A 24,063-nucleotide genomic window follows, 5' to 3' on the forward strand; every position below is an offset into this window, starting at 1 on the left:
AATTTCACTTCTGGACATAGTTTACCCTTGACCAACATGGGTTTGGACTGTGTAAGTCCACTTACGTGAGTATTTTTAATAATATAGCACAGTACCATAACTTTAAATGTATTTCTTGTCCTTATGATTTTCGTAATAACGTTTTCTTTTTTCTAGCTTATTATTTCACTGTGAAAATACAGAATATAATGCATATAACATACAAAATATGTGTTAATCAACTATTTGTATTATCAGTAAGGCTTCCAGTTAATAATAGGTTATTAGTGATTAAGTTTCAGGGGAGTCATTGAATTTTCTAAAGTTTTTGTTTTAATTCCAATTAACATACAGTGTTGTATTAGTTTCGGGTGTACAATATAGTCATTCAACACTTCCATATATCACCGTCTACTCGTCATGATAGTTAAGTGCACTCCTTAAGCCCTATCACCTATTTCACTCATCCCCCCCACACTCCTCCCTTCTGGTAACCATCAGTTTGTTCTATGCAATTAAGAGTCTGTTTCTTGAGGCACCTGGGTGGCTCAGTGGATTAAAGCCTCTGCCTTCGGCTCAGGTCATGATCCCAGGGTCCTGGGATCGAGCCCTGTGTCAAGCTCTCTGCTCAGTGTCGAGCCTGCTTCCTCCTCTCTGTCTGCCTGCCTCTCTGCCTACTTGTGATCTCTGTCTGTCAAATAAATAAAATCTTAAAAAAAAAAAGGGGGGGGTCTGTTTCTTGGTTTGCCTCTCTCACCTTCTCTCTCTCTTTCTTTTTCCCTTTGCTTTTTTATTTTGTTTCTTAAATTCCATATATGAGTGAAATCATACAGTATTTATCTTTCTCTGACTGACTTATTTCATTTAGCACAATACCCTCTAGTTCCATCCATGTCTTAGCAAATGGCAAGATTTCATTCCTTTTTTTTTTTTTTTTTTGGTATATTTATTTATTTATTTGACAGAAATCACAAGTAGCAGAGAGGCAGGCAGAGAGAGGGGGGAAGCAGGCTCCCCGCCAAGCCAAGCAGAGAGCCCGATATGGTGCTCGATCGCAGGATCCTGAGACTATTACCTGAGCTGAAGGCAGAGGCTTAGCCCACTGAGCCACCCAGTGCCCCAATTTCATTCTTTTTTTTTTTTATGGCTGAGTAATATTCCATTGATAAGTTATATGTGAATTTTTGACTGTGTGGAGTGTTGGTATCCCTAACCCCCACATTGTTCATGGGTCAACTGTATCTCCAAAAGAAGTGAAAGCACGATATTGAAGAGATAGTGGTACTGCCGTGTTCATTGTAGCATTCATTATTCATGGTAATCAAGATGTGGAAACAACCTAATATCAACAGATGAATCGGTAAAAAAATTAAATAAATAAATATCTTTACCTATGTATAATGATATATATATACACCAATATGTATTATATATAATGAATATATATAATAAAATATTATCCAGACAGAAAAGTAAAGAAATCCTGCCATTTGTGACATGGTTGGGCCTTAAGGGCACTGTACTAATGAAATAAGCTGAGCAGAGAAAGATACTTCATGTTATCAATTATATGTGGAATCTTGAAGAAAAAGATACTCATAAAAACAAAACAGAAAAGTGGTTGCAAGGGGCTGGGGATTAGTGCATATGGGGGGGATTGTTCAAAGGGTACAAACTTTCACTATAAGATGAATAAGGTCTGAGAATCTAATGTAAAACATGACTATAGTTGATAACACTGTATTGTAAAATTGAAATTTACTAAGAGATTAGAACAGAAATGTTCTCACCAAAAAAAAAAAAAAAAGTATGCACTGTAATGAGTATGTTAATAAGCTAGGTGGGAGAGAGTCCTTCCACAATGTATATGTAAATTAAATCACCATGTTATATACTTTAAATATCTTACAATTGTATTTGTCGGTTATACCTCAATAAAGCTGAAGTAAAAAAAGAATTAACATCTATCCATTAAAAAAAATCACAGAGATCTCCTCTCATTGGAGATTAAAGTTGGACATGCAGTCTTCAAAGTCTCGTCTAAGTTTAAGCTTCTGTGATTCTTGTTGGCTGGGGAGAGCCATTTTTTCTTGTTCTGTCTTTTTCAGGGAACTGTTTCATATTCATCAAATGGTTGTGGGTTTTTAGACTTTGTGCAAAACACTTTGCAGTATCTATTTGAAGGTGGCTCGATATACATCATACGCTCCTCATGTCCCACCCTGTAGGCAGACAATTTCTGGTCATTTGAGACAGTCTATTTTTCTTTTCAAGTTTGTGAGTTAAACTGTGTCTGTCCTTTCATCACGGTGCCCTCCTGCGAAATAAGGAAGTGGATTGTGAGATTAGGTACCATCCATCGACTGCATTCCTTTTGGTTTGCTGAGGAAAACGCCGTTATTTACATTGATGAATAGCCTTAATTGGGTTAAATAGACTGGTAGTGCTGAGCTAATACCTTTAAATGTCTTGTCTTATGCAATTAATATTCCCTTGTCACACATACATTTAAACAGTTGGAAGAAAGCCTTGTGTTCTTGACTCCTGTCAGACTTAACAAATGATTTTGTCAAGTCATTCCTTTCTGCCCTGGTTGATTGATAGCTAAATTTTGGTCTTCTAGCTTATGTAAAAAGTGTTAACTATGCCTTTCAGCTTGTAGGCAAGGGCATTTAAACCATTCTAATAGTCAATTTACAGAGGAATTACATTGCCTGTTTACTGGAGGGGTCAAAAAATGTGCCCCTGTTCATCAGGGCCACAAATCACAGGGCCCATGAGCTAATAAAGGCAGTATTTATGAGTCCTTGCATTTGCCCTATGATACCAAGTTCAAGGTGCCCCGGTCTTGGCTGCTGAGGGCTTTGGCTCCCAGTTTTGGGTGTCCCTTTGCTTATGGACTATGTAATAGGTAGATATAGTTGGCATGAATAAGGTTTGATTCTAAAACCCTTAAGAATGAGAATGAAATTTAGAATGCTAGATTGTTACAGGACTAAATTTCCTGTGAGGATTTCAGCGATCTCTCTGTTAATAAGGCAGATCTCTGCTAACCTCTGCTGCCACCTGGCTTATAGATGGTCATACATACCATGGTTACCATCTCCGAGCATGCAAAGTGGATCCCAGTCATTTCTGGGAGGAGTCTCACTTCCCTTGGCTTGAGCCTTTGTTGAGAATCTCACAACTGACCGTTTTAAAACACTGTAGCCAATAAGTTATGTTAAGATAGCTACATAGAGCACGCATAACGCATCAATATGTTTTTGCAATAGATAGATCTTGAACCATGAGTCCTCCATCTTTTTTTTTTTTTTTACAGACTCCTAAAGCCCCAGGAAGTCACAGAGTCTCTTAGTGAGTATTCAGCAGGTCCCTTTCAGCTCCTGGAGGGGGGGATTCATTAGGACTCAACGAGAGGGACCACTGATTCCCTCTTGTGGTGTTCATCTGCCACTGGTTCTGTTCTTTCATTCTCTCTACTGTGGTTTTCTTCTTTGTGCTCTTATGATCTTGGGGAAGGCTTTCAGAATTCTTTATGCATTTCACTCATTAATCAGGAAGCAGGATCACACGTGTGCCTGCAATTTTTTACGCCACCATCATATATACCGTTGCTTTTGGTTAATAATGTGTGTAAAGCCGGCACAATGTAGACACACATTGTGTGTATTAATTTAGAGCACGGATCCTGAGGCAAGGCTGGGTTCAAATTCTGCCACTGCCACATATTTATTGGCCCTATGAATGTGGGCAAGTGACTGAATTCTATTGCCTCAATTCCTTTACCTATAAAATGGAGAAAATCATAGCCAGCTCTTTTCAGAGAAAAGTTATTCTAAGCATTCAGAATAGTGTCTAGCACAAAGTAAGCATTATAAAGTTTTAAAATATGAAATACTCATTTCGCCCAGTCCTCTACGGCTCTCCTCCTTACCCCTTTCCTCCATGTCCCACTGCTGCAGTTGACTTCTGCCTTCTCCATACACCCTCCATTCTGCCAACCTCTCCTTCGCTACCTTGTACTGCACTCAGCAACTTTGGGGTCCATGTTCCGCTAACATTTTTTCCCCAGCACCAAGGGAAGCTGTATACATGCTGGCTTGAGGCACCCCTGAAGATCCACAATAATCCCAGTATTCCCTTGGATAATAAAGCAACATTTCCCTGCTTCTTCCAACAAAAGCAATTGCTCTTGCTTATTGTAGAGGAAGAAAGGGCCACAAATCACAGGGCCCATGTGTGGGCAGAAAAAGGAACCAACAGAAGGAGCCAAGCGTCTGCTCCTATTCCTCAGGATGAGCCCCAACCAACCACCCTTCCTTGTCTTAGTCCCCATGACTTCTCTTAAGTACAACTTTTGAACTAAGGGATCTGTTAAATCTATACAAGTAAGAAACTGCAGCTGTGATATTTTTAAGCATGGTGCATGGCTGTATCATGAAACATATACAGCAGACTACTGTTAATCTAGTGATTCTAGTAAAATAACTGAATTAGAATGACACCAAACTAGTTAACTGATTGATCAGAAATGCATTTTGATGATGTCTGCCCAAAAAGATGATTAAGTGAACACAAAAACTTATTCTAATTAAACATGCATATTATTTTATCAGTTGTCTCTTGTTACTATTGTGCCATATAACATTTCGGTGGCACAGAATAATAACATTTATTTCTAATTAGTCTGGGGTAGTCACCTTGGTCAGGCCCTCTCACGTGTCTGGGCTCAGTTGCTCTTGACTGACGTAAGATGGCCTTCACGGGGATGATTGAGGTGACTCAGTTTTATTCAGCACTTTTGTTTTCCTTCTTGGGAGACAAACGTCTAGCCCAGGCATGTCCTTCTCAAGGAAATGACAGGCAAACAAGACTGAGCAAGCCCCATGGTGAATAGGCCTTTCAACCCCCACCCCCGTAGGTATCATGACAGCCAACATCTATTGGCCCTAAGTATGTCACTTGGCCCAGCCCAAAATCAGAGAGGGCATTCGTTGCACAGTTACATGGTAATGGGCGTGCGTATGAGAAGTAAAGAATTGGGGTCATTAATACAGCAAATCCACTATAACTACATAAGTTGGCCTCAGTGCTTCTTATTCCATTAAGACATGTTCTGACTTCTGTCTTGGCTGTATTAGCACTCCTAGAGGAAAAATCTAGAGGACAAGAACTGTTTATTGGGCTAAACTAAACCACCACATGTCTGCTGTTGGGACCATGCACGTAGGTATTGCTAATGATGATGGCTGTGTTTTGAATTAATCCAGTTCAGCCTGAGTGGGAGAGGGGGGCATGGAGAAAAGCATGAAGCCTGATAACAGTTCTGTTTTTTTCTTTTTAGAAGTAATTGGTTCCATTAAGTAAAGAAGCTAGTATCCCAATTAAAATGATTTTGCTTCATAGTAGATAGTGCCATCAGGATAATGAATAGAATGACCAAAGAATTTTGTGTTTCTCTTACAAAGGAAACAAAATCAAGTAAAACCAGTGTTATTCTCTAAGTGCTCTTCAACAGCATCACAGATATGCCTCTGCTCTCTCTATCTGCCCCCACCTCCAGCTCAAACAATGAACAGTGCCTTCATTACCAGTGAATAGTGTGCACGGATGGCACCTTAGTTTAGTGAAGTGGTCTTCTGTGGGTTACTGCACTGACTGATTACCTTAATTGACCTTCAGCCTGGCTAAAATTTGCCTGACTTAATGAGGCTCAATTTTTCTCAAGCCTCCTAGGCTGGATGGCTCCTGGCCCAGACACTTTGTTGCTTTGCTTTTTCATTTTTAATAACAATTACACCCCAAAGCTTGGGGAAATATGGTCAAATATGTCAGTAATCATGAAGAGCCCTGAAAGAACCACATCCATGGAAAGATTTAAAGTTTCAAGGTTTTGAGCCCTTGTAAAATCACCCTCTACCCCAGATTTGACCTTGGTTGGTATGGCTTGCAAAATTCTAGTGAAGAAGCTAATATGGTTAGCAGGATTTTTCTAAACACCTGTCTAAATGACAAGACAGATGTTAAACAGTCAGACATTTGTTAAATGTCATCAGCCCAGCCTAGACGCTTAGGTGTTAACTTTTATTTCTAAGAGTCAGGATGGCAGTGGATTGCTCAGACATACACAGATAATTCTGCCGAAAGACTGAAATGCAAAAAGACTTAACTTGCAGAGAAATTTAAGCAAAGAAAGCGTTCACATTGCAGGAGAAATGGGATTGATTAGTGTGAGCTGCCTGTTGTGAGGAGGATTATGAAATAGTATTTGAGATCAGCATAAAAGAATGCTGTGATTGATTAATCATGTCTGGCATAGGCATAGAAAGGAAATGTTGTAGTGTACTTTCCGTTCCTGTCCTACTTCATAGTTTCTGAGCTTGTTCCTTATAAACAATGCTTCATCTTTAATTATCTCCTATATCTATTTTGTCCACCTTCTGCCTATGCTTGAGTAACTGGATTATTGTTCTACCAGACCTATTCTTTATTGGCCATCCTTTTGATTTCGTCCTCGGAATTCCCTTCCTGTGTTTGGGGGATCTTCTCATTGTATGAATTTTGGTGTAAGAAGTCAAATGGTCAGTATATTCATTTTCACAAATGCTTTCCCCCAGTACCTTCTTTTGTCACCCTTGCAACTAGGTGTTGTTGACATATGACCCTGGATTTGAGTCTATATTTCACTCAGATAAAAATCAAGTGCATTTGCCTAAGACTTTGAATCAAAAGCTAGTATCACAAAAGCACAAGGTGTTCTAACATTTCTGAATTCTGTTCCTTCTTTGAACTAGCAGAACAGGCTTTCTGCTTAAATCTGCCAGAATTAGCTTCTAATGTTTGCAACAAAGAACTTGACTGATGCGATAGGTCTTCTAAGGCAGTGCTCCTCAAACTTTATTGTGGAATCACCTACGCATCTTATTAATATGCAGATTCTGACTGAAATGCAGGTCTGGGATGGGGCATGAGGTTTGCATTTCTCCTAGGAATTGGCAGTTATGTGGGCCTGTGGTTCAGCCTTTCAGTAGGAAGGATCTGAGGAAGGAAAGGCAGCCTTAAAGAAGCCAGAGTGGGCAGGAAAGAGGAAAAGGGGGAAACATGGGGTGCCTGGGTGGCTCAGTGGGTTAAGCCTCTGCCTTCAGCTCAGGTCATGATCTCAGAGTCCTGGGATAGAGCTCCGCATTGGGCTCTCTGCTAGACAGCGAACCCGCTTTCCCCTCTCTCTCTACCTGCCTCTCTGCCTACTTGTGATCTCTCTCTCTGTGTCAAATAAATAAATGAAATCTTAAAAAAAAAAAAAAAAGAAAAGAAAAGAAAAAAAAATAGAAAAGGGGGTAAAAAGGAATTTTGTTTCAATGTGTTCTAGTTAGTTAGGGTAGACCAACTAATGAACTTCAAAATGTGCAAAAGCCCCAACACAGTAAAATTGCATTCTTAATCATGTAACAATACTGGGCCAGTGATAGAACACTGGGAAACTCTCCTTCATGCATTCAAGGGGTCAGATTGATTGTTGGAGCAGGGGTTGTCCGCCTTCAGTTAAAGAATCCCAGGTCACCTTGGATGTCATATCTGGATTCCACCCAGAGAACATGGGAGGAGTGTACATTAGAAATGTTTGTTTCTTTTTTTAAAGTTTTTTATTATAAAAAAGAACACAGATATAGGAATCCACACACTATGAATATAAAGTTTCTTAATTACTATTATCTGAATGCTCACAACTACTATGCAGGTCAGTAAATAGGATTTTGCCAGCCTCTTTAAACTCATTTCTATGAGTGGCACCTGGATGGCTCAGTGGGTTAAGGCCTCTGCCTTCGGCTCAGGTCATGGTCCCAGGGTCCTGGGATCGAGCCCCACATTGGGCTCTCTGCTCTGCCGGGAACCTGCTTCCTCCTCTTTCTCTCTCTCTCTGCCTACCTGTGATCTCTATCTATCAAACAAATAAATTAAAAAATCTTAAAAAAAAAAAAAACTCCTTTCTATGCCTCCTGTCTCCCTCTAAAAGTAACCATTATCCTGACTTTTAGAGTGTTGACTTCCTTCTGTTTCTTTGTGGTTTAATCACCCTAATGTACATCATCAGATGGTATAGTTTAGTTTTGCCCACATTTTGGGATATATCTCTTTAGTCTCTTAATCTACTGCATCCTCTTTCCTCCCTTTCTCTTGCTTATAATCCATCTGTTGAAGAACACGGATGGCTTGTACTGTAAGTTTTCCACAGTTTGCATTTGGCTGATTAGATGCGTGTGGTACAGTTCCATATGCTATTCTGTATTTTCTGTAAATCACTAGGGGGATCTTCTACCCATTTCAGGTTTGATCCCTTTGACAACACTATAGTTGGCATTGTGCTATTTCATCAGAAGGTACATAGCGTCTGGTTGTCTTGTGTGTGTGTGTGTGTGTGTGTGTGTGTGTGATACTTTCAACCACTGGTGTTCATTGCCTTGATTTTTTAATTCATTAAAGGCTGCAAAATGGTGGTATTCTATCATTCTGTTTTCATTTAAGTGAAGGAAGTTTAAAACAGTTTCTTCATGAAGAAGAAAGAAGAACTTTATATAGGAAAGGCAAGATATAGTCTTGATTCTTTCAAGAGAAATGAATCAGTTCCTTGTCATCCTTTAAAGGTGACCAGCTAATTTTTTCTTTTCCTGTTTTAGTCATTATAAACTTCTGTATTTAAATATATTTGATGGGTTTCAATCCACTGGATTTTTTTGTGAAATTCAAATTGTCTAATCTTTGGCCAAGTGGGAGGCTCCTGAGTTATTTTTCATGATTCTAGCTGTCTTTGATAGCTCTTTGCTATTTGGCATGATAAGATATTTCAGTCCTCTTGGTGTATTTCAGCCTCAGAGTACTATTTCCTCAAGAAGCCCTGGTCTGTTTTAGTGGAAAACTGTATTTCAAAATGTTCATTGTTACTGGGTTACCCATTGTTTTTAAGCCTTTTCACTGGATAGAACTAGGAAGTAGTGTGTGTTTAGGGGCACCTGGGTGGCTCAGTGGGTTACGCCGCTGCCTTCGGCTCAGGTCATGATCTCAGGGTCCTGGGATCGAGTCCCGCATCGGGCTCTCTGCTCAGCGGGGAGCCTGCTTCCTCCTCTCTCTCTCTCTGCCTGCCTCTCTGCCTACTTGTGGTCTCTCTCTGTCAAATAAATAAATAAAATCTTTAAAAAAAAAAAAAAAAGGAAGTAGTGTGTGTTTAATTTAAAATCTTGTGTTCATATTGATATTTCTTCAGATCTAGGATTATAGGGTATTTCCTAAACCCCTTCTGTATTTTATCTTCTTTCTTCTACACCAATACTCCTCATTAACAAGGACAAAGGAGATAAGAGATAAATCTTCCTAATTATTTGTTTTATTCTACCTTTGAACACAATAGTTAGGAACAATAATATTCATATTATCACTATAATTAAAACTATATACAATGGTTAAAATATTTTTGTATATCCTCTTCCCTTTCACTTCACATTTTTATTGTGTTGTACAATGTCTTCACTGTCAGAGCATGTAATTACTTCATATGATCATCTCTCTCTTTGAGTCTCCATATATTCTTAGTTCTATCAACAGTGTATATCTAATGCTCACTGTCAGTTTCATATTGATAATTTTGGAGTTATTTTGATTGTTAAAATTCCTTCTCTAACAGATTCCCTGACAAAGTCTTATGGGAATAATATTTCCTGAGTTCTTGCACATTGATCAAATTTTGTCTATGCCTTATATTCTTCAAAGTCAGTTTTGCTGGCTATAAAATTTTTAACTCACATTTTTTTTCTCAAGTGTCTTAAATTAAGGTATTTCATTTTCTTCTGGTATAAAGTTTTGCTATTGAAAAGTCTGAATATCATCTAATTTCCTTTTCCTTATAAGTTATGTGTTCTATTTTGCTAAACACACAAGAACTCCCTCCAACGTTTAGTTTTTAGAATCCAGTTATTTTGCTAGACAATATGCTTCAGTCTTCTCAGGTACATGATATGTCCTTTCAGAATGTAGTTTATATTATAGGAAGGTTTTTATGAGTTATAATTTTTAGTACTTGTTATGTTTTCTTGTTTTGATTTTCTTTTTCATGGACCTCCGATACCCATATACTAATTTTTTTTATATATCTTCAATATTTGTCACTTTTTCCTCAAATTTTTAAAGATTTTTAAAATCTTTTGGATTTATTTATTTATTTTAAGGATTTATTTATTTATTTGAGAGTTAGAGGGAGAACAGGGGAGGAAGAGAGAAACTCAAGCAGAGTCTAATGTGGAACTGGATCTCACAACCCAGAGATCATGACCAGAGCCCATGATCTGAGCCAAAAACCAAGAGTCTGATGCCTAACTGATGATATCACCCAGGTGCCCATCTTTTGGATTTTAAAATGTTTTCCTTCTTTTCTCTTTCCACTTATCTTAAGGCATTTGCTATTGTATTTATTCATTCTTTAGTTTTTTTTTTTTAAGATTTTTTTCCTTTTATTTATAAATTTTTCTTAAATTTCATGATCTAGGGACACCTGGGTGGCTCAGTCAGTTAAGCGTCTGACTTCAGCTCAGGTCATGATCTTGGTGTCCTGGAATCCAACCCCAGGTCAGAGTTCCTGCTCAGTGGGGACTCTGCTTCTCTCTCCCTCTGCCCTTCCTATCCCTTGTTCATGCTTCCTCATTCCCTCTCAATCTCATATGAATAAATAAAATCTTTAAAAAAATTTTATGACTCATTCTATAATCTTTTCTTTTTCTAATTTATATCTTTTTTCATGTTTTATATCTTTTTTTAGTATATTTGAATTTATTTGAGATAGTTTACAGTTTGAATCTTTATAGGTAAATGTTTTTGGCATACTTTCAGTGTGTGTTAGGATGTGTGTCTCATGTATCCTATTTTTTTATTCTCATTTTTCTTGTAATAATTTTATATGAGTTTTTACTCATATAATTTTATGTTGGTATTTTAAGTTGGTATTTTTTTTTAAGTTGCTCATTTTTATGTGAAACCAGTCTCCTTGAAAGTTTAGAAAGAGACTTGAAGCACTTAGCTATTCTAGCTTCACAGAGCTCTCACTTCTATTATTTTTGTGTGATGTTAAGAAATATGGTGGCTTGATTGGTGAGATAGCCTGGCTTTCTGCTCCTCTCCCCCACTTCGTCTGGGCCTTCTTTTTCTTTTATCTCTGTTGTCCCTGTCAAGTTTAATTTTGATTATACTCCCAATGGTTTCTCCTTCATGTGGGACTCTGTCCTGGAAGACAGCCATGGCAGATCAGTTTCAAGTGTTTACTGCACTGTCCCCTTGAGACCTTCTTATGGGGGCTCTGCCACTTACTACCCTATGATTGCAGACAAGTTATTTAACACTTCTCAGTCCCATTTTCTTCATTTGAAAAACTAGTATAAGAATAGTGCCTATTTTATGGTGTTGTTTGGGGGATTAAATGATATTATATATAAAGATCTTACTTGAGTGTCTGGTACATTGTGTGTGGAATATATGAGCTCACCAATAGCTCACATTATTCCTGAGCTGTAGTTTAACACACGCTGCCAAATAAGTAGCTGACTAATGTTAACTTCGCATAGGCTTTATATATTTTATGTAGTGAAATATCAAGCCCAATTCAGAGGTAAACCAAGCTAAGTTATATATACACACATACATATTTTATGGTAATTAACACAAAAAGGAACTGAGATTTGCTCAAAGTCTTCCTTCTTTTGACCAACAATAAATATGTATGTATCAGCCTACAAAAGATTTGCCTGCATACTCCTGAATAGGTATACTTATTTGGAAAACATGCACATTATTTACCATCTTCTCACATTTATTTGGGTGTTTTCTCTGTGTTATACATCCTGACAATAATGAGCAAAGCAGTCCTGAGGTGATTTTCCAAGTATGGTTTCTTTTTTCTTTTCCCCACGTAGCTGCCCTGCTTCCCATTTTAACAATGTGGAAATGATGCCAATTATGCATTATTAGATATTTGGGTACGTTCGTTTTTACTTACCTTGAAGAATAAGTCTAAGTACTTCTTTCTGGAGCATTGCAACTATATCATCATAGCACTTTGAGATTATAAGAGGTTTCATGTTTCTACCAAATCAGATTCAAACAATGGATGCAGAAAGGGCAGGCTACTGCAAAAAGGTGAGTTTTAGGAGGGACTTCAAGGCCCATCTCTTCATCTAAAGTTCTCTACACTTGCTGATTGATGCCTAGATTTTTCTTTTTTCTAAAGAGCCTTGAAATGAGTCCTGTGTCTTTGAGCTGTATCATGATTCAAAACTTTCTGAAGGGAGACATTTGAGCCAATGAAGAAGGAAAATAGACTTTTGATAGGAAAGGGCCAGGCCTATAATGTATAAAGCTACAGACCATATATGTAACTTTCAAATTGACATATAATACAGTTAATTCAGAAGCATCTATGTCATCTCTCTTTGTTTTCCTTTGATATGATATGCACTGGGAAAATTAAAAAGAGTTGAAATGTTATTTCCATGGATAATGAGAACTGGGCAGGGTTTAGAAAAATTTTTTATTCTCAGGCAGTACTTTAATCCATGTTGCTAAATGAGTAATAGAGTCATAAATATACCATTCTTCTATCCCTTAATTGTGTGTGTTTGTTTTTGTTTTTACTGCAGCTTCGGAAAGCAGTGATGGATCACATATCTGATTCTTTCTTGGAAACCAATGTCCCTTTGCTAGTTCTCATTGAGGCTGCAAAGAGTGGGAATGAGAAGGAAGTGAAGGAATATGCCCAGGTTTTCCGTGAGCATGCCAACAAGCTGGTGGAGGTGAGTAAGGAGAAGCCTAAAGAGTAGAATATATTGTTGGGTTTAATCCCCATATATGGCTCTTGGAATTTCGGTAGATAACCCTTCTGTGGTTTTCCTCAAGAAATAGTCTTGGAACCTATCTTTCTTTTACCTTCTGATGCTTATTCTATCCCTTGCAGAAGAGGCAGCTTATCAGTATTCTCTCCTTTCTCTATCTCACAATTCTATAAACATGTTCTGGAACATATCTCCTAATTTTCCTGAACAATAGGTAGAGGCTGAGAGAGGAGGAATAGAAGGGATGCTCCAGAGTGCTGAATGCCAGCTTTCATTTGAGGAATAGAATTAAAATTGCCAAATGGAGGTTTCAACACTATACCCTTTTCTTCTTCCTTATTCCCCTCCATGCCCTGAACCTAGATTACCTGATCACATTATGTGTTTATGAAAAAAGCATCTCCAAAGAGATACTGGGATTTCTGATGAAGGATCTTGAGGCAGTAGGATGAGTCCAAGTTCAGAGTCCTAAATATATTCTGTGCATTAGAGAATCCTGTGGGAGTGGTTTTATAAATGCATAATTATGCTATGTAATACTAAAAAAAATACTATTTAAGACAAACAAAATAAAAGTGAAATGATAATCAAACTGCTTATATCTAGGAGCTGAAAACCAACAGCTTGGCAAAGGTTGGATTTAGTGATGTGGGACTTAATAGAAACTTAATGTTAAATAGGAAGTGTGTGTGTGCCAGAGGAAGAGTTTAGAAGGGGAAAAGATCCTGGCAAATTTAGGGAATAGTTATTAGGACCAGGCTCTGAGCACTTAAAAACAACAACAAAACTCTGGTATATCTCCACTTTAATTTAGGATAAAATGAAATTACTCAAAATGACAGGCAACTTAAATGCAAGCTAAGAATAAAATAAATTATTTCTTGTTTTCTTCAGATGGCAAAATTAAACACTGAATAAATATATCAAATGTAAAATCCTTTCCGTTTTTCTTGGAGTAAGTGATAAGGTTGTGTTCCGATGTAATTAAGGCCTAAGCACAGACTTGGCTTGCTCTTTGGTTACTCCAGCACTGCTGTTTCCCCTGGGACTGAATACACCAGGCCAGCCAGAAGTCCTCTGGCAAGCCCAGAGGGAGCCCCTGGTCCTCTAGGACACAAACTGAGCCATTGTTACCCATGACAGCAGTCATCAAGTTGAGTGTGCAAAACCCTAGGCCACAATAATGAAATCCTTGAGCTTCCCTACATAACCCCAGTGTCTTGAGGCAACACCAGTCTGAAGCTAAAAATAGACCTACTTAATGGCACCAAGGCAGTCTCTTGCTCTGTCTCCACCTACGAGGCAAGCACTCCGTCATTCCTCACATTCCACCTACATGTCCCTGTTCACTTGGCAATTGAGGAATCTAGTCTTCCCAAGACTGACCTTGGAAGCCTTGGCTACTTCCTTGTTTTAAGAAAGAGAAGGTATAAAAAGGGGAGGGGTAGAGTGGGAAGGGGAGGAGGAAGACGAAAAGAAATAATGTTGAATGAATGCTACAAAAGTTTTAAATATTCATATATAAAAAATAGTAGTATTTACATTGAGATAGATCATTGCATTTTTGTAACTTCAGTGTTTACATGATAATTGCAGAATTTATAGAAAACATTAATTAATGGTGTGTTACAGGCATGGTGGACAGAAAAAGGGACATGTGTTTAAAGTTGTGTGATAACCATACTCTACTTCCAGTCTTGTTTGTGTTACTCTGTAATCCTATATATAGCCTCATTTGAGTTAATGCTTGTGGTTCAAACTTGATGGCCTGTGTAAATGTGAGCCCAAAGTAGCCCTCATGTCTCCTCATTCTCCCTTCTCCTGTGATAGACTTTGGACCCATTTACTACATCCCCTCATCCCATCTATAGGATTCACTTGATCCTGAACTTGTGGCAGAAGCAGCAGCTCAGGTCAGTCAGAACTCCGTGTTTCAGAAAATCATTGCTTCCTTCAGTTATTCCCTACATTACCCCTAGGTGGTTACTACAGCCAGCAGCATTTTGGAAGGTCTTGATGCCTAGGAGATGAAGGGACTGAAATGTGGGATTAGCCTCTGTTTGACTGGAGATGACTGGAATAAAAAACATTTCTATAGCTTATGTCCTTCAAACAAGTGCTAGATTGCTGATGCATACCTGTTAAAAAAAGCTGGAGCACTAGACTGAGAATCACTAGTTTTCTCATTTTGAAAGTACTTGTATAGAAATGGACATCTTTCTGGGCCTTGGTGTTTATGTCTATAATGTGAAAAATTTGGTAAATATATTGATTTTATATCCATTGACCTTGATAATTCATCTACTAATTCCAGAAGTTTGACAGTTTCCTTTTGGATGTTCTGTATATACAATTGACCTGTCTGTGAATTATAATCATTGTAGTTCTTCTTTTCCAATTCTTTTACCTTGTTTTTTTTCCTTCTCATTATTACACTAACAAGGACCAAAGTATAATATTGTGGAAATTAGTATTTTTGTTACTTCTAGAACTCCATGAGAACATTTTGATGTTACCATTCATTCTATTGTTGTTGTAGACTTTATACAGATATTTTTATTTGCTTAATTTAATTCTCTCTTATTCATTCACTAAGATTATAAAATTGTTTCAAACAAGTTTTCTGCACATTTTGAGACAATTACATATTTTTTGTCTCCTTTAATCTCCTTCAGAAGTGTTGATATCTAAATTATGCTTTCCCTCAAAAAATGAGTAGAAAATTATTTTTATTTTTTAGACATGAATGAGTTAGATTGCCATTACTTATTATTATTTCTTTTTAACATTTGGAGGAATTCACTGACACAGCAATCTAAGCATAGGTGTTTATTTGAAGAAAGGTTTTCAAGTTGCAGATTCAATTATTTTTACTAAACATAAGACCATTTAGATTTTCCATTTCTTTTCAGGTCAGCTTTAATAAGTTATAGTCTAGGAATTTGTTATTTTTATTTAATTTTCTAATTGTTTGATATAAAATTATCCATAATATTCTCCTTTTAAAAATAATTTGTATCTGCATCATTATTTAACAAATTTTTTTTATTCCTTATAGTGATAATTGGTACCTTCTCTCTTTTTTTCTTGCTTAGTTTTGCAAGAGGTTTATCAATTTAATAATATTTTCTATAATGCAAGTTTAAGCTTTGTAGATTTTCTTTGTTTTCTATTTATCTGTTTATGCTGTTATCTTCATATTTTTTCTGCTTTCTTCTGGTATATCTTACTGTTTTTCTAACTTTTGGAAAATAAATAATTACATCATTGATTTTTAGCCTTTATTTTAGTAATATATGCATTTAAGGCTTAATTTTTCCCTAAGCTATGCTTTTATCCGGTTATTTTCTATTGACCTAGTTTTCAGCTTACTCATCCTGCTTCCATCTGTGTCCAATATGCTTGAAACTGATTTATTGTATTCAATTATTTTTAAATTTCTAGTTAACTTTTTTCATTGATTTCAGTTCTCTAGTACATTCATTATGTGGTCCCCTGTTTTAAAGAGATATGTTAATCATAGTTATTTTTAAAGTCCAAGTCAAAGAACTTTAATTTTGGGGTCAATTTTGTTTCTGTTTTGTGGTTGCCCCAGAGAGGTTATCTCTTCCCCAGCCACACACAAAAAATGGCTTGTATTTTAAGACTGATGATGCAGCACACCTAGGAATAGGGTATGAACAGGTTTATTCATCACAAAAAGGAACTTTTGAGGACTAGCAGAGTAGGCACCCACGCTAGTCCATAGTAGTTTCAGCACAAAGAAGAAAAAGTGGTTTTGGTTTTTATCATGTTAGGGAGGTGGATTGGGGTTGAGACCTCTGTGTGGGAGCTGGGTGTGAATGGTTCAAACTTCCCTACTGGCATCAAAAAAAAAAAAGGTGGGCTTTCTTACTGCTTGTGCAGTTGTGGGGCAAGATGGAAAGGAGAGAGCTGGGGCTTAAAAGCTGTCAGCCATCAAACATTCAAAATGGAGTAAAAATCTTCGTTATGACTCACCCCTGATGTTTGATGGATAACTGGAATGTGCCATGTTTCATTTAATTGAATTTGAATTTGTTTAAGTAAGCTATTATGGAGCTCTGTGAGGTTTCCAAAATAGAGACAGATTTTATCATGGTGTCTGTTTTTATTACTTTATTTTTATCTTGGTTATGGATTTTTTAATTAATTAATTATTTAATTAATTAAAATTTTTAAATTTAATTTTTTAATTAATTAATTTTTTAATAATTTAATTTTTTAATTTTTTAATTATAATTTTTTAATTAATGGTTATTGATTTTTTAATCAGCTATTTTTTTATTAAATGGCCAACATTTGTATGGAAAAGTATAAAGGGTCCATGTTGTAGTATGTTTGGGCTGCTATAAGAAAATACCACAGGGGCGCCTGGGTGGCTCAGTGGGTTAAGCCGCTGCCTTCGGCTCAGGTCACGATCTCAGGGTCCTGGGATCGAGTCCCGCATCGGGCTCTCTGCTCAGCAGGGAGCCTGCTTCCCTCTCTCTCTCTCTCTGGCTGCCTCTCTGTCTACTTGTGATTTCTCTCTGTCAAATTAATAAATAAAATCTTAAAAAAAAAAAAGAAAAGAAAATACCACAGACTGGGTGGTTTATAAACAGAAATTTATTTCTCACAGTTCTGGAGTCTGGGAGGCCCAAGATCAAGGCAACAAAACGGGTGCATTCTGGTGAAGGCCCTCTTCCTGGTTGATAGCTAGCGCCTTCTCACTGTGTCCTTACATAATGGAAGGTGTAAGGGATCTCTGTGGAGTCTCTTTTCTAAGAACATTAATTCCATTCATTCACCATCCTTATGACCTTGGAGTCTCCATGGCTCCATCTCCTAGTACATCATATTGGATATTAGGATTCCATCATATGAATTGTGGAGGACAGACACCAACATTCAGACTATAGAGTCTGGATAGTATTTTCTCTTTCCAGAAAGGATTCACCGTTCTCTAAAGGGCATCAGATGTGATGAGCATCAGGTGTCGTATGGAAGTATTGAATCACTAAATTATACACCTGAAACTAATATTACACTGTATGCTAACTAACTGGAATTTAAATAAAAATTTAAAAAAATTAAAGGGCAGCAGAGATATAGACCATTTCAATCCAAAGACTGCAATGATTTGAGGCTAGGTTATACACTTTGACAGGTGTAGTCTTCCTTTCTTTTACCCTAGTCCTATGGAATAATCTTTTAGGGGTGCAGGAGGACCAGATGTGTTACTAAGTATCTCACTTTATTTATGAAGCAGTTTCTCCAGTTTTTGTTTTCCCACCATCATGATATGGTTGAAAATTTAGTTGGCTTTTTGGATTCTTTTAATTTGCTTCTTCCTGCCCACCTGGGGAATGGGATGGGTAGGGGCAGAGAGTGGGGGAGGGGCGGTGAGCGAGAATGAGGATCTTAAGCCTTCTCCACGTCCAGCTCAGAGCCAACACAGGGCTGGATCTCACAACCCTGAGATCATGACCTGAGCCAAAAATCAGGAGTCAGATGCTTAAGCAGCTGAGCCACCCAGGTGCCCCTAATTTGGCTGTTGGTATGTGTAACTTAATAGAAAAAAAAAAAACCTGTGATCAAGTGCCAGTCCTTGAACCACCCCCCTTCTCCATGAGACCTTTGCTTCCTTGGCTGTCCCAAACACTAGTTTTTGCCTCTTCAGACATATATGAGGTTGTTGGAAACTCTAAATAATTCTCTTCTCAGCAGCTACCTTCCATCTGGTGTCTCAGTTTCTCTTCTAACACTAAGAATTAACAAATTGCTGGGAAGAAAGTGAAGTGCACAAAGGTGGGCTCCCCTGAGTGAGCATCTCTTTTTGAGCTAGTCTAGGTTTTGAGCCCCTTGGCAGCTGTTCTGTACTTTCAAGGAAATGATTTTTAGTCTGCATTTTTCATTATACTTAGCAGGAGTGTGGGTCTCTTCTTGGCTACTCCTTTGGGGCTAGACCTAGAAATCCCAGAGAGAGCTAGTTTAGATAAGTTTGTGGGTGATCTTGGTGCCTCATCCACTTCCTGCATTTCCTTCACTTAGAGCCTTCTTCTGCCAAACACCCCCTCATGATTCTCCCCGGGCACACTGGATGCCTCTTTAAGAACTTCTGATAGAACTCTGAGTTGCCATTAATGAAAATTATGTAAGAGTTATATATCAGATCATTTTGAATGAAGAATGAGTGAATACATAAAATAATCTATGAATCAATGGTGATAGTTTTAGCTTTTCAATTTTTTTTGTTATTGAGTTTCATGCTAGTATATTCAATTTTCTATCAAATTGTATGGTTTTTTTTTTCATATTTGTGGGCCAATTTCCAACAATTTGTATTTGCTATTCATAGAGATTGGTGTGATGCAGTGACTGGATGGTGTCACAACCTATGACACAATGTTGTAATCCTTAGAAAATCTCTCAAAAGGACAGTTTTAGGCAAATAAAATATTAGCAAAATATGAATCAGAAAAAAAGTTAATTTGGCTTTTTGTGATTGCCTTAACAAGTAAAATTATATGGTTTTCTTTCCCACAATGTTGGTAATACTTAATAAAGACTAGGTGAATTTCCACCAGGGTTTGTTGGTTAAGAAAACGTAACAGGTGCTATGATGCTTTGTGGTCTATAGTATCAGCCACTATAGGAAGTATCACCAGAAGAAATGATTTTTTTTTTTAATGTGGCTATTTTCCCTAATCTCCAAAAGCCAGCTAACTCATCCCCTCTGCCATTTAGCAAAAGGCTTCAAGGCAGAGCTGACTCTCAGGGTGTGTGGAACTGATCAGAGGACCCCTGTTGTACCTTCTTTCCAAGGCTTTGGAGGAATGGAATGCAAGCTGTGGCAACTTAGGACCAAAGTAATGTGTCCTGGGTAGGGGTGAAAATGAGGGCAAAATAATCATTGCTGCAAAGGAAATAAAAACTAATCTATAAAATGAGATGCAGAATCAATACAGCTGTTCTCAGAACCTCCAAACTGATTTTACCCTTTCCATTGGTTTCCTACACAGTCAATGCGCCTCTCTTCTTTCTCCTCCTACATCTCTATGATATGCACCAAAAGAGTATGGATACAAGCTACACATGCTATTGTCTGATGGACCTTAGTATCCTCCTGGCTGGCAGTTTTCCTTCATCTGCCTGGCCCTCCTTCAGTCCCTTTTACACACAGCAGCAGCCAGGGGGAACTTCTAAAAGGGAAATCAATCATGTAGTGTCCCTGCCCAAGACCATTCAGATACTTCCTATTGTTCTCAGGCAAAAGACCAACCTGTTAAAGAACTATGCAAGGTTTGCATGATCTAGCCTCTTCTTCAGTCTCCAGGCTAGTCTTCCTGTCTTCTTCCACTTTCCACAACATATCAGCCTGACACAAGCCATCCTCCACTTGTCAGGTGGGCCAAGCTCCTTCCCCACCTAGGCCTATGCTTGTGCTCTCTCTTTCCTGACAGACTCCCCCTTCTACCACTTCCTTTCCATTCAGCTTTCAGCTTGAAGATCATGTCCCTAAATGGGATCAGTTCCCTGTGCGTCTTGCTTTTGTGGAACGTTATTTATTTTTTGATTTGCACACATCCGGCTCTATGACTGTCTGATATTTCTCCTGCTAGATTAGCAATTCCTTTAGAAAGAGGCCATGTCTAATTGATTCCTAACTACACTGCAGCATGTGGCTGAACAGCTAGCAGGTATTCAATAAACAGATGTTGCCTAAAGAATAGTAAAATAATAAATGCTTCCAGGGATACTGCCAAGTTTTTGACTCCTGAGGTAATATATTTTAATAGCCTGGCTGTAGGTCCCCAAACAGGTGCCTCTGGGGTTACTAAAGGGGCATTGTGCTTATTTAATTCCCTAACTTACTACAAAGGAGGAATTTCAAATTTAAGAAGGACTAATGTGGAGATCACCTATTTCTACCAAGTAGAAAGCTTGCTGTTTGCTGGCGTGGGAGAAGTTGAACAAACTCGGTCACGATGCTCCTGAGGTAGGGCCCCTATCTCTGCTGTCATTTCTTTCCTGCCCACCACCTCACGAGCACGCGATTGTCCTGATCCTGGGTTACTGAGGTTGTGGGAGAGAGAGCTGGTTCTGGCGCAATAAAGCACATGATCAAGGCCGTAACAGTAGTGAGTTAGACAAGGGGATCTCAAGTCTCTGCTTTGTCCTCTTAGTTACAGTGGATGGCAGCCCCCCACACAGAGCAAGACTTGTATCTGTAGCAAGTGGAAGGTTTGAAATAAGGGACAAATCCCAATATTCAGAATCGCTAATAAGATCACCAGTAAAGCACAAACTGCTTCTGTTTCAGCCTTGAGTAAATAGCTTTTCTCAATTAGTGTTTCCACTTCATTCAGAAAAACTCATTCAGCAACAAAACACACACAACCGGGTGCTGACAGTTGCTGGCAATATAACCAACAAAGCCAGGTAAACTTCCTGCTCTCATGGGGCATGTGTTCTTTCGGCAAGGACAGAGAACAAGTATGTACAATAAGTAAGGGGGAACTAAGTGCTGAAGATCAAAATAGAACAGAGCAGGGAGATAAAGAAGAGATGAAGGAGGGCATGTGTGGGCAAAGAGGATTGTCTCCTAAGATGAGTACTAAGCAGGGACCTGAAGGAAGTGGAAGAACATTCCAGATTGTGGGAACGGAAAGAGCCAAGACCCCCAAGGCAGCAGTGTACTTGCATGTTTGATCAAGAACAAAGAGACCAGTGTGCTTGCAGCTCAGAGGGAGAGGAGACATTTCAGAGATGAGATTGAGGGCTGGGTGTAAAGACTGTATTTTGCTCAGATATTTTAATCTATTGAAGGCTTTGAACAAAGGATGACATGATCTGACTTCCATTTTGAGAATTACTGTGCTGCTCTCTGGGAAATGTACAGGAGAGTGACAAAAGCAAAAGGAAGAATAGATAAAAGGATCCAATCATCCAGCAAGGGATTGGTGCTCTGACTAGAGGAGAGGCAGTGGAGGTATAGGCGGAAGTGCTTAGGTTTGGGTTATAGTTCCAGGGTTGAGCCCATGTGTTGGATGTTAAACTGTGAGACAGACAGGTGTCTGGATGACCTTTGGACATGAAGCATCAGTAAAATCACCTGGAACTCTTAAAAAACATAGCCTACATTGTCAGACTGGTTCTTGATTGGCTCTGCCTAGAGCTTCTTGATGGGGTGTTCCTGAAAACCCTACACAAATATCTTGGGTTTAAATAAAACAGTAGAACGTTTCAAATTATAGAATCTTGATTCAAACTGTGAACCAAAAAGAAAATCAAGAAAAGCTGCATCAGAAACTACATTGATGGAACTGGATCTCCATGCATTTTTTTTTTAAAGTACAAACTGGATATTATCTTTTTTCTCAGTGCTGCCCTCCCCAATCCAATTAGTACATTTGAACTGAATTTGTGGAATTTCTCAACTAATTGAGCCATAACAAATCTGAAAATTATAATATTTTATAAAGAGCTGTTTTGTTCAGTTTAAGCACATGTTAAACTTACAGATTTTTTTTCTGTCTTTGAAGAAGTGTATAGTTCAACTCCATCCCTCTTTGAATTTCCTGATTCCTAAAATCTGCCATATTATGCATTTTTTCTTATAGCACACAATAAACATTACCAAAACTCACCTAAAACTCTTAATAATTATTTAGGGATGCCTGGTTGATTCAGTCGATTAAGAATCTGCTTTCAGCCCAGATCATGATCCCAGGGTCCTGGGATTGAGTCCTGCATGGGATTTCTTGATCAGCGGGGAGCCTGCTTCTCTGCCTGCCACTCTCCCTGATTGTGTTCTCTCTCTCTCACAAATAGTGAAATCTTTTAAAAAAATAATTATTTAAATATAGGGCTAGGGTTCTTTGTAAGCTCTCATTACCTTATTTAATGCTTTTGACAACCTTAATGAAGTAGCTATTATTTTTCCACTCCATTTTACAGATGAAAAAAAACTGAGGTTTCAAGAAGCTTAATAACTTGCCCAATGTCATACAGCTAGAGGCAGAATTCATGTACCAGTCCAGGTATCCTAGATTCCAGAGGCCATGCTGTCAACTCCTGGGCAACACTGTCCCCAGGCTCTTGTACAAGGTGTACATAAAGAATAGAATCCTGTCCTTGTAAGTATTAAGTACAGTACCTGGCCCCAAAGTAATTGCTTGGAAAAGTTAACTACTTCTCTACAGGTTCCATATCTCTCCAGTCTCATTTCAGAGAGGAGCCATATTGGACTGTACCCATCCCTGGAGGTAACACATATTATTGCAAGTGAATTCCCATACACCCAGATAATCTAAACTGGCAGATAATCTAAGCTGCTTTTTGGTACTGGTATTGGGCATAAGTTAAGCTTACTTACTAGCTTCGTGGATCTTCATCTCCAGAGCCTGCATCATTTATGCCCACTTTAATTATTAATTGCCATGGACTTTCAAGGTTGCTTGCAAATCGCAGATTCTAAAGATTTTAAATATTTCATGTCAGAGGTCTCCTGCGTTCCTTGAGTTAACTACCCACATAATGTAAACACTTCCGGGTTACATTTCAATCTTTATAACATAGTCGATATGCAAAGTGTAAGGCCATATTTTGAAGTCAAGTTATTTTTTAGATGTAAGATGAATTGTTAATTTCCACAAAATCTTCATTTCCTGGCATCTGGATAAAAACTTGTCCTACCATGACTCATCCAAAAGATGAGGCAAGTGCACTTAGAAGAAATGTCCAGAAAAGGGAGGCCAGTTAACTATATTGCCCATACCTAAGAAGAGGAAAGATAATCAACACTTAGCTTCTCTATGCTAGATATTATTGTAGTCTCTTAGTCCTCTTTACATGTAGGTGCTTTAATCATCAATATCATAGTTTTGCCGATTAGAGGAAATGAGGCCCAAGGAAACTAAAAGCAGCCTGACCGAAGTCATCCAAATCACCAGCTGACAAGTGAGTGACAAAGAATTGCCTCCTGATACCCCTCTCTCCTTTTCTATTCATGTATATATATTTATAGTTATAGTCATTAGCCTTTTACATTTATTAACAGTTCGTCCTCACCATAATAATATCTTAACCTAGCACTATATTAATATTCTTTTAGTCTACTCTCCAAAGTTGAGAGAAAGTAGTAGTATTGTATATTAGGAAGATTCGGAAGAACCCAGGGTCTGGGCTGTGATTGTGGTGCTGCCAGATCAGA

The 24,063-nt window shown here is 38.1% G+C and overlaps 1 protein-coding gene across 6 annotated transcripts in view; it reads left to right on the top strand.

Annotated features, from left to right (window-relative positions):
* CTNNA2 (catenin alpha 2) overlaps positions 1-24,063 on the top strand; it is a 1,142,447-nt gene that overhangs the window by 868,672 nt on the left and 249,712 nt on the right. For all 6 annotated transcript variants that reach the window (XM_059188197.1, XM_059188196.1, XM_059188200.1 and 3 more), the window contains one exon: positions 12,657-12,809. In XM_059188197.1, coding sequence (XP_059044180.1) covers positions 12,657-12,809 — 153 coding nt within the window. The remainder of the gene's footprint in view (positions 1-12,656; positions 12,810-24,063) is intronic.

This window comes from Mustela lutreola, chromosome 9, assembly GCF_030435805.1.
Source record: "Mustela lutreola isolate mMusLut2 chromosome 9, mMusLut2.pri, whole genome shotgun sequence".
Taxonomy (NCBI): Eukaryota; Metazoa; Chordata; class Mammalia; order Carnivora; family Mustelidae; genus Mustela; species Mustela lutreola.